The 14,336-nt window shown below is 54.8% G+C and overlaps 2 protein-coding genes across 2 annotated transcripts in view; one reads left to right on the top strand and one right to left on the bottom strand.

Moving 5' to 3' along the window:
- ARPC2 (actin related protein 2/3 complex, subunit 2, 34kDa) overlaps nucleotides 1-10,174 on the top strand; it is a gene marked incomplete at its 5' end in the record, with an annotated part of 11,184 nt that extends 1,010 nt beyond the window's left edge. Inside the window, 8 exons of the mRNA XM_010189386.1 lie at nucleotides 73-185; nucleotides 3,008-3,053; nucleotides 3,660-3,846; nucleotides 4,238-4,331; nucleotides 6,599-6,725; nucleotides 8,150-8,250; nucleotides 8,729-8,829; nucleotides 9,728-10,174. Coding sequence (XP_010187688.1) covers nucleotides 73-185; nucleotides 3,008-3,053; nucleotides 3,660-3,846; nucleotides 4,238-4,331; nucleotides 6,599-6,725; nucleotides 8,150-8,250; nucleotides 8,729-8,829; nucleotides 9,728-9,752 — 794 coding nt within the window. The remainder of the gene's footprint in view (nucleotides 1-72; nucleotides 186-3,007; nucleotides 3,054-3,659; nucleotides 3,847-4,237; nucleotides 4,332-6,598; nucleotides 6,726-8,149; nucleotides 8,251-8,728; nucleotides 8,830-9,727) is intronic.
- Nucleotides 10,175-10,696: 522 nt separating this feature from the next.
- AAMP (angio-associated, migratory cell protein) lies at nucleotides 10,697-13,968 on the bottom strand (the record flags this gene model as incomplete). The annotated part of the gene is made up of 9 exons (XM_010189384.1): nucleotides 10,697-10,974; nucleotides 11,191-11,345; nucleotides 11,612-11,702; nucleotides 12,208-12,311; nucleotides 12,693-12,808; nucleotides 13,060-13,143; nucleotides 13,301-13,445; nucleotides 13,560-13,699; nucleotides 13,849-13,968. Coding segments are annotated over 9 exons (1,031 nt in total), but the record flags the coding sequence as incomplete, so codon positions are not given.
- Between the last annotated feature and the right edge of the window lie 368 nt (nucleotides 13,969-14,336).

Genomic DNA, 14,336 nt, shown 5'->3' with positions numbered 1-14,336 from the left:
GGAAAGCTTTCCTCAAAAATAGGAACTGGTCCCTGTGCCCTCTGAGTTTGTCACATTTTTCTTGCTTCATAGACTTCGATGGAGTCCTTTACCATATTTCAAACCCCAATGGAGATAAGACAAAAGTGATGGTCAGTATTTCTCTGAAATTCTACAAAGAACTCCAGGAACACGGTGCTGATGAGGTGAGTGAGCATCTCTGGGCCTTGAGCTGGCAAATGCTGTCTTAGCATGGGTGATGTCCTTGCGATATCAGTGGATCTAATGTATAACCCCTCGAGAAGCATCTGTGCTCCTATCTCACACTGGTCAAAGGAGCATTGCTGTGCCAACCAGGAGTCCCACTTTGCTGGAAGACAAGGGCGAAGTGTGTTCACACTTGCTCATGAGTAAACTCCTACCGTTTTGTGATTCTGTAAACTTAATGAAAGTCAGCAAGGACAAGAGTAGAGTATTACATCTGGGGAAGAACAACCCCATGTACCAGTACAGGATGGGAGCTGACCTGCTGGAGAGTAGCTCAGGGGAAAAGGACCTGGGAGTCCTGGTGGACAGCAGGCTGTGGTGTGGCCACATCTGGAATACTGTGTCCAATTCTGGGCTCCTCAGATCAAGAAGGACAAGGAGCTACTGGGGAGAGTCCAGGGTACGGCCGCTATGATGAGGGGACTGGAGCGTCTCCCATGTGAGGAGAGGCTGAGCTGGGTATGTTCAGCCTGGAGAAGAGGATGAGAGGGGGGATGTCATTGACACTTACAAATATCTAAAGGGTAGGTGTCAGGAGGATGTGACCAGACTTGCCTCGGTTGTGCCCAGCAACAGGACAAGGGGCAATGGTCACAAACTGGAACACAAGAGGTTCAACTTAAACATAAGGAAAAACCTCTTTACTGTGAGGGTGACAGAGCACTGAACAGTCTGCCCAGAGAGGTTGTGGAGTCTCCTTCTCTGCAGACATTCACAGAATCACAGAATATGAGGAGTTGGAAGGGAACTCGAAAGATCATCCAGTCCAACCCCCTGCCAGAGCAGGATCACCTAAAGATCTTTGGATGATCCTGCTGTAGCAGGGGGCTTGGACTGGATGATCTTCAGAGGTCCCTTCCAACTCCTAACGTTCTGTGATTCTGTAAAATCTGCCTGAAAGGCACCACTAATTTTGAAAGTCCAAATGAGTGTGAGTCCTGACCATGTAGAAACAGTTTTCTTGACTGGTGTGCTGAGCCCATAACTGAAGCAAGGCACCAAGTCAAATCCAGACACCCATGGTGCTGCTTTTCTGACTCTAACCACACTTGAGAACGAATGCTGGGCTCCTGGTGTGTCTGCAGATCAAGGTCTAGTTCTCTTTTCGCTGCTGCTGTGTGAAGTAGCAGGTTCAGTTCCTGTTGAATGGGTCAGGGCTGCGGAGGGCCTTTTATGGTAGAAAGAAGGGGCCTCTCTGAGCTGTGGTTGGGTGGCGAGGCAGGAAGTGTGACTCAGTTCCTGAGTCAGTTTTCAAATCTCCGTGTGGTAGCGAATGGGCTTCACCCAAAGCTCCTCAGCAGGCTTTTGCCTCTGGGTGTTTCTATCCTTGGAGGAAAACAAGGAAACTGCTCCACGAGTTTATTGAGAATCTGGTGAGAAACCAGGGGCGTTTGAACCCAAAGTGAATTCCTGCAAGTTGCTACAAGGCCCATCAGTGTCAGAAAAAAGTACGACAGCGTCCTGCTTTCCTGGTTCCTGTAAGCAGAGCTTTCTAGGAGCAGCATTGCCCACTGCAGAACAGGGTAGCGGGAGCTGCCCCACTGAAGGTACTGCTGCTGGCAGACGAGAGTCAAGCAGCCCAAGTGGTGGAGCCCTCCCAGCATGTTTAGCGAGGGTCAGCACCATGCCTGATCCCAAGAGCACCACTGTGGCGGGCGAGTGGCTGACACCACCGAGCACCAGCGGCCACCACGGTGACGGCTGGAGAGCGCTGCTCCTCTCTGCTGCTGTGCCAGGCCCCTCGCTCCACAAGCTGTGCTGAGAGTGCAGCTTCCCAGGCTTTGCAAGGAAGGTGGGATCTCTGCAGGGCTGCCTTGAGAGTGCTGACTAAATGGAAATTACATTTTTAAATCACCAGTTAACAAACTGTTGCTTTCTGTGCTTCCCTGGAGACGATGGAGCTTGTTTCTGCTCCGTCTTTGTTGAAACCCCACTGTGAGGAGCACAAAGAGGAGCTCCTGCTAAGACAGAGCATTTTCCTGGGCCACTGTAGGCAGGCAGGCTCTCTGCTGAGAGGTTTTGGCATGTGGAGAGCCTGTGCATCCTCTCTGCATGGTGGTGGGTGTCATCCCAGGAGGGCTGGTTCTGCCACAGCGTAGTTATGTTCTTCTGTGTGAAACACCTCCTGTTCCTGACGCAGAGCTATGGCTCAGTCGAAAATTGCCATTGATGTAAAATTCGGTAGTGATTATGTTTGAAGAAAGGTTTTTGCTGGGCTGTGGGCGGCTGCTTCTGGGAGGCATCCAAGCTGCCTGGCAGTTTCCTCTCCATCCCCATCTGTCCCGTGCAACAGCCTGAAACAGAGAGGGCCACACTGTGCCTGGCTCCTGCTCTGAACTTACCTTCCCACAAGGAGAGGGACAGGGCACGCTTTGCATCTGCCTTTGCAGGGAAAAGGGGTTGTAACCCTCGGATCTTCTATGTCAAGCTCTGCTGACGGTTCTCCTCTGAAGGTATGAGATGTATGGAAGGGGTTTTCTTCCCCACACAAGCTCAAGACTGGCAAGAACTTTTAACCTTCCAGTTCTGAGTCCTGTCCTGCAGCACATCCACTGTCAGTGAGGTCCAGGGAGCTCTGCCTAGAGGAGAGCAGCCAATAATACCAGAAGCCGATGACTTAATATTTGTCAAAGTTCACTTGGACTAGAGGAGACAGATGCTGTAATCTGATGTTTCTAAATGGAGACCAAACGTGACCTGGGCTGTGCAGGAGGAAGCAACTCTGATAGCTCATGCTCTCAATGTTTAATTTCTTTCCTAGGTATTGAAGAAAGTCTATGGAAACTACTTGGTAAATCCTGAATCAGGTAACTCTGTGATAATGTTTACTTTGTGTGTGTGAATGTAATTCCAAAATAACTTAAGCCACCTCAGAAATGCTCATGTGAAGGCTGTACTTCAAGAGCTTGGTCTCTGGGGCTCTCTGTACAATGAATGGCAATTTAAAAGGTGGCTCAGGTACCTTAGGGCTGAGGTAGCTTGCAGCACAAGCTGTAATTCTTGATGCAGCCCTCCCCCAGGAAGCCTCTGTTCCTCACGGCTGGGGTCTTTGTTCTTCTCAAAGACGCTTTGTGAGACACGTTAAAACCATAGTTACCTGTGACAGCATCTCTTCCTACTCACTGCAAAAACTTGGGAGCAGCTCAGCCAGCACGTGTGTGTGTGTGTGTGTGTGTGTGTGTGTGTGTGTGTGTGTGTCTGGGAGCTCGGGAAGGAGCCCTGGGAGCGTTGCCATGACCACACGTCCAGTTCAGGCATGGCTTCTGGCGGTGCTTGGAGTGGGAATCGCCCACCCTGGGATCTTTGGGAAGGCTTAAGACAAAGGTGGGACTATAGGTGTCTCTCCAGAAAATGCGTCTGGCTTCATTAATGCCCTGCATAGATCATTAAGGTTAGCGGCTGTCCCTTCCTAGGTTACAATGTCTCTTTGCTCTACGACCTGGAGAACCTTCCCGCAGACAAGGATGGTATCGTGCACCAAGCTGGCATGTTGAAGCGCAACTGCTTTGCCTCGGTCTTTGAGAAGTATTTCAAATTCCAGGAAGAGGGCAAAGAAGGAGAAAAAAGAGCTGTCATCCACTACAGGGACGATGAGACAATGTGAGTGTGCAAACCAAGCAGCTGTCGGTGTGCTCTCTGCTCCTGCTCACAGCTGTGGGTTGCGGTGGAAAGGCAGGAAATCCTGCTGCTCAGTTCAGTGGCAGGGTAATAAGAGCCTGTCCTGGGCTGACAGAGGAATCCAATGGGAGTCATGCTCATCCCTCGGGCTGCAGGGAAGTTACGCAAGAGTCTGTGTTAGTGGCAGCACTTGTGGTTGCGTGCAGGAGAGGAACTGGCCGCTCCCAACAGAAATGTTTTGCTCCTTGTAGATACTGTCTCGAGGGAGGGAAAATTTTCAGCAGCCAGGACTGCAAATGGGTGCTGTGTTTACTTGACTTTGTCTCACTATTGCTTCCTCATCCAGTTGTACTTCTCTCTCACCCACCTGCAGGTATGTGGAGGCAAAAAAGGACCGCGTCACAGTTGTGTTCAGCACGGTATTTAAGGATGACGACGACGTGGTGATCGGAAAGGTGTTTATGCAGGTATGGAAGCTGAATTACGGGAAAAGGGTCTGGTCCTCGGTTCAGATGCCTTCTTGCTTGAAACAGCATTGCAGAGAAGTGAGCTCAGAGGCAGTTTAATGCACATAAATGCTCTGCAGGTCTCCAGGCTGCCCCGGCACGAAAGAACGTGTAAATAGGCAGAGGCAGTGCATTTTCTAATCCACGCTCTTGCATCAGCATCTTTATTATTGATGGTCTTGCTCATATGGGCAATCAAATGTGTTACAGATGAGAAACACCGCAGTGAATACTTCAGTATCCACCTTGGCCCTCTAGTGCAGCCAGCCATGGTATAGGGATCGCCAGCCAGCTGAGGAGCTGAGCATGGCAGGGAGGATGCAGATGGAGAAGGAGGGGTGAGGCAGTGTTGTGCCATGCCTGGGATGGTGCCGAGAGTTGTCCTCACCTCAAAGTTTGTTCCTGCTAATGCTCAAGCGCTGCTTAGAAACTCAGTAGCTCACTGTGGCCACTCACACGCTGCGATGAGCTCTTGCATTTGAGCTTTTCAGAGCTATGACTTTGCTTCGTTTGTGATCTTGAATCAGTTATCATAATGCCAAGTACTTCTGGATGCAGCTACCCTTTACAACTGCCATTTAGCTGGGAACCATTCATAGTAAACACTCCATGTGTCTGTCAGTGACTGCATGCAGCCTGTGGAGATTAAGGCATTTGGTTGCAGCTGAGGAAGGCTCAGTGCATGCTGGTACCTGCTCATCCGTGTCACTGGTGCACTCGGCTCTCCCTGTGTCTGCTGAAGCACCTGGGGAGCCTCCTGCGCAGGCACAGCCATGCAGCACGGCCCTGCAGGGTGTTCCAGGGCTGGAGGAGCTTTAGCCCATCCATTCAGGGGTGCCAAGTTGCTGGCCCAGTTTGCTGGGTACCAGTTTACCTGTGTTGGGGGTCATTAGAACAGGGTCTGTCGAAATGGGAGTCTTATCTCACAGCTCCGCTCTCTCTGTTCTTTAGTTACAGGCAGGGCATCTGCTCTGGCTTAGAGCTTTTCCCTACCAGCATATCCCACAGGCTGGAATTCAGCTTTTAAAACAGGGAGGCAGGCGTGAGGTGAACAGAACAAGGTTTATGAGGCTTCCGGGGAGGTGGCAGGGCTTCAAGGCAGCATCAGTCCCAGAATCTCTGTGTCCCAAGTTCTTGGTTTTTACAGCAGCAAACCCTGCTCTTGCCCAGCCACAAGAATTTCCACTCTGAGTCACTGACTCCTTCCCTCCAGCTATTGCTCTTGCATAACGCAGCCCAGTCAGGCATAGTGGCTGCTCATCTGGGCTCTCATGGAGAAAATCTGACCATTAACTCACCAGTGAAGCTATTGGAACCATTTCACCCTCTGGCATAAGCGAGCAGAAGTGCAAGCTAAGCATTTCATTAAGGAAACCCCAGCGAACTGCTCGGTTCTCTAAAAGCGGCACAGATGCTCCTGCCTTCCCTGGGTGAGCTTTGCTGAGAAGGGAGGAGAGACTGAAGGTGGCTGACGATGTGTAGGTTGGGCTGGGGGTCAGTGGGGCAGGGAGGAGGCTGCCCTGCCTTGGGGCAGGGGAACCGGGTCTGGACTTTCCCAGCCCTGGTGTAGGGACAGCCCTGTAACTCCTGAAATGTGGAGCCAGTTCATTTCATGTGAGATGTGGGTCCTGCTGCTGTCAGAGAGATTCCCGGGTGGAAGGGATCTCCCTGCATGGAGGTATTGTATCAAGGATTAGAGGGGTATTAGGAGGAGCAGGCATCACACGCAAACTTCAAACCCTGCAGGTGCCTCTTAATGCTTCAGCAAAGGCTGGTGGGATGTGTTTTCTCAAACAGCAGAGCCTTTACGCTGAGCACAGCGGGGACCGTGCAGCCCCTTCTGAGAGTTTCCCTTCCTCTGGGGTGATGGGCGCTGCCAGCTCTCGCTGGGAGCACTGATGGTGTTGACTTCGTGGCAGGAGCTGCGCTGTCTCGCGCTTGCTCCGAGGTGTCCCCTCCACAAAACACTGGTGGCAGGAGTGTGACACTGCAAGCCACCCCGGCTGAGGGACTGCGCTAGGGACACGTGTAAACCTGGGACAGCCACACGTCTTGGTCTGGTTTTGCTGGGAAAACTGTACTGTTTTCCAGAGGTTTGGTCTGATGGATTTGCCCCATGCAAGGAAAGGTGGGAAATCTCCTGCTCAGATGCCCTGTGGGCATGAGGACACCCCGTTTGCTTTCCTGAAGTGTCACAGTGGGACTCACCTTAGGTTTTTCTTGTTCAGGAGTTCAAGGAGGGTCGCCGGGCCAGTCACACAGCCCCACAGGTGCTGTTCAGCCACAGGGAGCCACCCTTGGAGCTGAAAGACACAGACGCAGCCGTCGGCGACAATATTGGCTACATCACCTTTGGTAAGCGGGCGGCTCTGCGGCCTGGGGACACTCGGGAAGGAGAGAGGTTCCTGCTGCTGCATGAAAAGCAGAAAGGAGTTCACCTTCCCTCAGTATTCAAGTGGGTCACTGGGGGCTGAAGGGACTCTGGAGTTACACTCTGTTGTCTGCCCTCTCCACTCCCTTGTGTTTGGTGGGTCCTGTTGCTGTATCAGGTCACCTCGGCTCTGCTCTGGGCAAGAAGGTGTGGAAGTGGACAGTGAGCTGTTTGGTGTCTGCCTACAGAATAAGTTCAGCATTCGGGAGTGAGGGAAGGGTGGCTTTGCTTTGATATTGTGGAAACTGGAGGTTTCCTGTGGGAGGTTTTGTGTGAGTGTATCTGTGGCTTGTCCAGCTGCAGCCACCTGTGTAGTGCTTGGTCAGTAGAGGCAATCAAAGGGCAGGAGCAGGGCAGCTTCTCTGACGCTGCCACTTCACTCTGGGCCGAACGCTTCCATCTCATGAGCCACTTTCCCCTGCCTGCAGAGGTGCTGGACAACAGAGTCATTGCTTCCCCCTGGGCAGCAGTGCTGCTGGCTGATCTGAGAAGTACAAACTCTGCCTTACTCAAAGGGAAAGGTCTCTTCCAGAGAAAGCGGGTGTCATGGTTTGATAAGCCATCCATTAGAGTCTCTCTCAGGCTGGCGTTTGTGCAGTTCAGAGCTCAGAAGAGGAGCGCAGACATGGCGGGGAAGATGAAGTCAGCGCTGCCCTCCTCCCGTGCTGGGAATGGTGCCCTGAGGTTAGGGCAGCTCCTAGCTGTGGGAGGGCTGTCTAATGTCTAATGGCAGGTCTGGGGCAGCGAGCAGGACTTGATTCTTGCTGAGAGCAATTTCCCTGTTATCTGATCTGACAATCCCAGGTCAGATCATCACCCAGACAAAAAGGGCTTTCAGCCCTTGGAGCTGGGGCGCTTAGGACAGCACTAGTCTGGGAAAGAGCAATCCACTAGGCAGTAACTCATTCTTGCTGTCACCAGGCTGGCAAGCTGTTGGGCAGGGATCCACATCTGATTTCAGGATCCAGAGACCGACTGGATCTTGCAGTCAGCTGAGCAGCCTGGCCACCCTTGTCTGCCTCCCGGCTCTCTCCTCGGTTTGCTGAAGTACCATCATGCAGTTTCCTACAGTGCTGTCATCTCTGGGCACTTGGCCTTGCCTGCATTCTCCGGAGTGCACAGCTGTGTCCAGGCTGCTGCAGGAGATGTGGAAAAGTACCTCTAAGCCCTGTGTTTAACATTCCAAGTGCTGTGTAATCTTGATACGTGTCGCAGTAAAGGGCTCTTCTGTAGAGGACGCAGTGGGCATTCAGAGCAGCGCATCGTGAAGCCTCCAGCACTGGAGGAACCTGGAGCCCTTTGGTAGCCTCGGGAGGCACTAATGGTTTGTGTCCCCCTGTTCTTTCAGTGCTGTTCCCCCGTCACACCAATGCTGCTGCCAGAGACAACACCATAAACCTGATCCACACATTCCGGGACTACCTGCACTATCACATCAAGTGCTCGAAGGTACGGAGGGGATGCGGCTGGGGGATGCAGGGTGGCTTTGGCTGTTAACCCTGCACGCTGCAGGGCAGGAGCATGGGGCAGGGGTGTCCCCCTGAGACCTCGCTGCAGTCCGGCATTGCCCTCCCCGGTCACTTGGGGTTGGTAAATGATGCGTCATCGCCCTCTCCCTGTTCTTTGGCACAGGCAGTGCCTGTTTGCTTCCCATCCTAGCAGCAAAGTAGGGGGTTTTTTTCCCCTTTTGAATCTGGTTTTCTTTCTGGGAACAGAAATAAGAGTAGTTGGTCAGTGAGACCTGGCTTTGATCAGCGCACAGGCAGTGATTTTCACTGTTGCCTTCTGAGCAACCCTTATAGCACCGCGGCTGTGCAGAGCTCGGTGCTTTCCCAACAGGAAGCAAAAGTAGAGCTCCTATCCCATGACTTGAAACCTATGAGAACAGGATCCTGATGTGTCCCCGTTTTGTCCCGATGAAATCCAGGCCTATATTCACACGCGTATGAGGGCGAAAACATCAGATTTCCTCAAGGTGCTGAATCGTGCCCGCCCAGACGCAGAGAAGAAAGAAATGAAAACAATCACGTGAGTAGCAGCGGGGCCCAGCTCTCTGGGTTTCTCTGCCAGCGTACCCAGGGGGAGGACTGGGATGCTGTGGGGGTGACCCCATCTGAGAGAGGAAAGGGGTGCTGAAGAGCAAGGTGCTTGCCAGGATGCCTTGAGGATGAAAGACTGAATCAGGGGTCCCCAAGACCCCTGTGCTCCCTCCACCACACTTGCTCACTGCTTACTTGTCCTTCACTGGAGCTGTGTCTGGCACAGCTGCGCCTTTGCAGAAGAAGGCTTGTGTGTGGTTCTGCAAGCCCTGGTGTCGCCACGGCCCCCCCCTCCCCGAGGCCATGGTGGCATTTGTGGGGCTTTTCCCTGTTGTATGAAGCTGGTTGATTGCTCTGGGGGCAGCTCCAGCTCATGGGGGAGTGGCCATGTCCTCCTGGGGCTGGAGCTGTGGGTGCTAGGGTGGGTTTGTGCACCAGTGGGCTCCTGTGAGCCCTTGGCCAGCAGCTGCCTGGGGCCAGGAGCACTCCCAGGCCCCCCTGTGCTGCCCGTCTGCCTCCTGTGAATGAAGCAGCCCAGAGCAATGCGGGTGGAGGACAGCAGTTGTGTGAACGTGCTTCCCTTGTGTCCTTTACCTTCTGCTGATCCCAGAGCCCCTCGGTGTCCTCTTTCCGTGTGTCCTGGCAATGTCCCCTTTGCAATCTGCTCTGGGGCACCAGGGTTGTCCTCTCTGCAAAAGCCAACCCCTCCCCACAGCCCCGTGACCTGGTGCTGCAGCCACAAGCACCCATGAGCTCTGAGCAAGCAGTACCTGCCTGGGTTTGAGATCTCGGGGCAAGTGTGTGTCCCCCAGAAAGCCGGACAGCCACCCTGGGGCTCCCCAGAACAGCGCTGGGGGCTGTGCTGACCTCTCTCTGCGTCCTTTCAGGGGGAAGACGTTCACAAGCCGTTAACGTCGGGGTCACCGAGGCTGCCGTGGATGACGAAGGTTGGGGCACTTGCTACCCGATAATCGTAGCTTTTAATGTTGCACCTCTGTGGGCTCATAAGGAATTCAAGCAATCGGGGTCTGTTTGTACGACAGTTTGGGGAGTAATCTGCAGAAACGAGCTGTGCTTGCGAGGACTCGATCGTTCCAAGAAACAAAACCTTAATTCCAGTTTGATTGACTTAATTTCTTTTCTTTTTTTTAATTTTTTTTTTCTTTTCAAGCTGTTTCGCTTTGCAATATGTTACCGGAAATAAGTTGCGGTATTTCTTATGAGAATAATGCAATATTAACTTGTTTTCTTCCGAGTATTTGAGTTCAAAACTCCTGTATCTGAAGAAATACTGTTGGGGTTCATTAATAAAGGAGATCTTTCTATCTTAAGGGGCCGTGGGGCTTTGGCTTGTCAATGCATGTGGCCTTGGCCTGGAACGGGTGCTTGGAGTCACATTCATGGTGATCTCTGTCTTGGGGGCCGAAGTGGGGGTGCTGTGTGTCCAGGTCTAGGAGTGAGTGTGCTCTTGGGTTAGGGAACTGGCTGCACAGAGCAGGACCCTCCTACCCTCAGGTAGCAATGTCACCCCTCCTTCCTACCCTGACCCCCTTGTTCCCCTAACAGAGCTAGGATGGGGGCCTCTGCCATTGATCCTTAGGCCATGGCTGGATGCTGGGGAGATCCCTGAGGAGGGGAGGGTGACAGAGCACTGGAACGGGCTGTGCAGAGAGGTTGTGCAGTCTCCTTTTCTGGAGACATCCAGAATCCACCTGGATGTGTTCCTGTGTGATCCTCCCTAGGTCGTTCTGCCCTCGGAGGGGGGTTGGACTGGATGATCTTCAGCGGTCCCATTTTGTGAGGGAGCACAGCTCCCAGGGTCCTCTTTCCCCCAACAAGCAGAGTGGATTGCATCCAGTTAAGTGAAATAATTTATATAATTAAGTGACATTTTCATACAAAACCCCAGGCTCAGCCCCCAGATGATGAGGGCGAAGTGGGGCAGGCTGGAAAATTACAAAGCACACCCTGGAGAAGTGTGGTGAAACCCCTCTCCCCACCCTCCCTCTGTACACAAGTCCCCTGGCAGGGCCAGGACTCCGTCCCTCAGCACAGCTGCTAGCGATCGGGGCGCTGCACACAGAACACTTTGGCTTGGTGGTCACCGGAGGTTGTCACCACGATGGAGGCATCCCTGGCAGGAGACAAGGCTTCAGCCATCCCTCACCCACACCCGCCCCACCTCCCTGACACCCTCAAGTCTCTATTCTCCTCACCCCCACCGGGACCAGACCCTCCTCAGTCGAGCTGCCACGGCCACCTGAATGCCATGACAGTTTATCATGGGCTCCCAAGGCCACTTCTGGTCCCTCCATCCCGCAGGGAAAGGGTTGAGGGGTTCCCTGCTCACTTGTTGACGGCGAAGTCGAGTATTTCGGCTGAGTGCCCTCGGTACTCGCTGATCATCTTCCCCAGGCGGGCATCCCAGAGCCGCACAGCGCCGTCCAGGCTGCAGGTGTACACCACGGCTGAGCTCTCCTCCCACAGCAACTGCACGATCCCTGACTGGGGCAGGGGGGGCACAGGGTGAGTGCCGGGACTCCCAGCAGGTCTCAGCTTACCCCACATGCCACCCCCCCCACGGCCAAGCTGACAGGGCACATCCTCTGTGCCAAGTCTGCGGCTGCCTTTGGGGAAGGCCAAGGGGCTGAGTGAGAAGCACAAATCAGGAACTGGCTCCAGGAAAGCCCCTGGGCTCCAAGGGAGGTCTCAAATAGGCCCAGAGCCTCCCCCACCGCTCACAGGCCCAGGGAGAGTGGGTAGGGCAGTACCTCATGTTGGCACTTATGCCTCAGGCTCTGTGTGGAGAGGTCGTAGATAGCCAGCGTGCCATCCAGGTAGCCCACAGCAGCCAGCGGCATCCTGCAGATGGGAACAGGCGTTAGGTGGGCCTGGGGGAAGCGGAGATGGAAGTGGGTGAAGGCTCAAGGTTGAAGGCCAAGCACACCGAGATGATGAGGAAAAACCCAGTGACTGGAGCCATGAACCTCGGTTCATGAAACAAACAGGACAGTGAGGGCCAGCAAAGGCCACTAAGTTCACATGGGAGAAGACAAAGTCTTGGTAGGAAAGATGCCCAGCAGCCCTGGCTGGAAAGTCTCCCAGCCAAACAGTGGTCCATCAGGCTCCCCTGGAGACCCAATGGTTCGGGAGGGACTGGGTGGAAGACTGAACAGCCAGCGTCCCCTGTCCGTTGTGTCACACTGAAGTGACCCAGGATACCCACAGCCAGTTGGGGAGGACAGGGCAGAGAGGAACACAGCCACAAGAGACCAAAACAGGTCTGGTAGTAATAAACGTGTCCCCCCCAGTAAGATCTGGCACTGCAGAGGGGCTGTGCCCCCAGTGCCACGCAACCCACGCTCACACGTTACAGAAGCCCAGCGACTCCACGGAGTTGGACTCGGCCTCCTCACCCTCGCTGGTGGGGGCCTTGGGGGCCACACTGTCCATCTTGAACACGCACACCACCTGGAGGGAGACCGACAAGTGCCCCAGTGGAGGGAAAGGGGACCCCCAGTCACACTGAGGTCCCCTTCCTAACACAGGACCGAGCCTACACCCCCTGGACACTCAAGGCCCAACCCCAAAACCTCAGCTCTTCAGAGCAAACGGGGGGAACTGTGCTCCACGAGCCCAGCAGGACCATGCAGCCCCAGTTCCCACCAGTAACTGGGAGAAAGTGGTTGCACGTTGGCCAAGGGCGCCTCCTGCTGGCCACTGGTAGCCACCACAGGCTGCTCGGAGCCATCAGAACCCAGAACCACCCAGGGACACCTGCCCAGACCAGGACAGGGGCTTGAGAGAGTGGTTCCCCTGTCCCCGAGGGCTCCTGGCTCAGCACGGACCCACCTTGCCTGTGGCAGAGTTGACCAGCTTGGCGTGACAGTCCACAGAGCCCGTCATGATTAAACTGCCGTCCTGGTTGCTGGCCACGCATGTCAAGGGGTCCTGGTGGCCATCCTGGCCTGGGGGGACAGCAGGACAGGCATGAGCTCCACACGTCCTGCAGAGACCAGTAGGCCTCAAAACCCACCCTCCCACAGCCTCTGCCTTGCCCAGCTCTGCCAGCACGGTGAGGAGCGGTGTCCCACGGACCTGTGGGGACAGGAAAGCCCAGCGCCAGGCTCCCCCTGGCAGCCCCTGACCTCCACAGCTCCCACTTCTCCACCCAAGGCAGAGGTCAGGGAACACCTGAGGTGATCAACCTCTTCCCTACCTTTCAGGACATGCAGTGAGGTTCCCTGCTTCAGGTCCCAGATCCGCATGGTGCCATCCTCATACCCCACCACTGCTCGCTTCCCTGGGTGAGACAGAGCCAGCAGATAGAGCCAGAGCTCCCCTCATCCCTCCACCTCCCACTCAGCACAGACTGGCAGAAGCAGGAGGGCAGCTGGTGCCAGCGGGATCTGTCACAGAGCTGGTGACACTCCCCACCCCAGACAGCCCCCATGCCTCACCATCAGGCAGGATCCTGCCACACGTGGCTGGGCACGCAGGGCCCTGGAAGGTCTTGCAGTCTCCGCTAGGGATCTTCCACATCCAGGAGTTGCCATCAGCCGTGCCCGCCAGAAGGACATGAGCTTGAGGGTGCCACTCCATCCACTGGGCAGAGAGAGGGACAGGCAGTGTCACGGGGATGCCATCCCCCTGCCACCCAGCTGAGTCCCAGCTGCCAGCCCACGAGCTACCCACGGTACCAGGGACGCCGCCACTCACCTCCAAGTCCCCCACCTCGAAGGACCACACTTCTTCCTTGGTGTCCACCCGCCACACTTTGATAAGCCCAGACATGTCACCCGTGGCCACAAACACGGAGTCGTGACTGAAGCCGGCACAGGTGACCGAGTCCTTGTGTCCTAGAGAAGTCAGGGGACAGAGACTGCTCAGCTACAAAGCACCATCAGGAGCCTGGCTCCAGCAAAGCATCAGCTGTGAAGAGTGTGTCCAGAGAGACACGGCTGGGAGGGGACACGGCCACTCACTCGGGCAGCCCTGAGCTCCTCACCTGAGCACTCGAACAGGAGCTCTCCATCGCTCACACGCCACACAAAGGCCTTGTCGTCCTCCCCGCCCGTCACCGCCAGCGTGTTGGTCTTGGGGTCCAGGCTCACGCAGAAAACAGAAGCTTCGCAGAAGAGGAAAGAGAAGCTCCATGGCTTGGATGCTGCTTACCTCCCCCCCGACATTTGCAGGGGATCCAAACCCCACACACCATCAGGTCTGGATGAGATGTCAGCAAGCTGAATTCTCAAACTAAACCAGTGGGAATGGATTCTTCCCAGGGGGGCAGAGCAGCACAGGCTGTCCGCCAAGCTCAGGGCGAGCCGTCACGGTGAGAGACACAACGGACTTCTCTACCAGACTGCAAGTTACAAACAAGCGAAGGCCAAAACACCACAGCTGAGTCGTGACGGCTGCCCCAGGAACGGCCAGGAGACGCGGCCGGACACGGACCCGCTGCACCCCCTTGCTCTGGGGAAAGTCAGGGTGGAA

The sequence above is a fragment of the Mesitornis unicolor genome, unplaced genomic scaffold (genome assembly GCF_000695765.1).
Source record: "Mesitornis unicolor isolate BGI_N332 unplaced genomic scaffold, ASM69576v1 scaffold43097, whole genome shotgun sequence".
Classification (NCBI taxonomy): domain Eukaryota; kingdom Metazoa; phylum Chordata; class Aves; order Mesitornithiformes; family Mesitornithidae; genus Mesitornis; species Mesitornis unicolor.
Note: the sequence above shows the minus strand (reverse complement) of the source record. Positions and strands in the feature narration are given on the sequence as shown.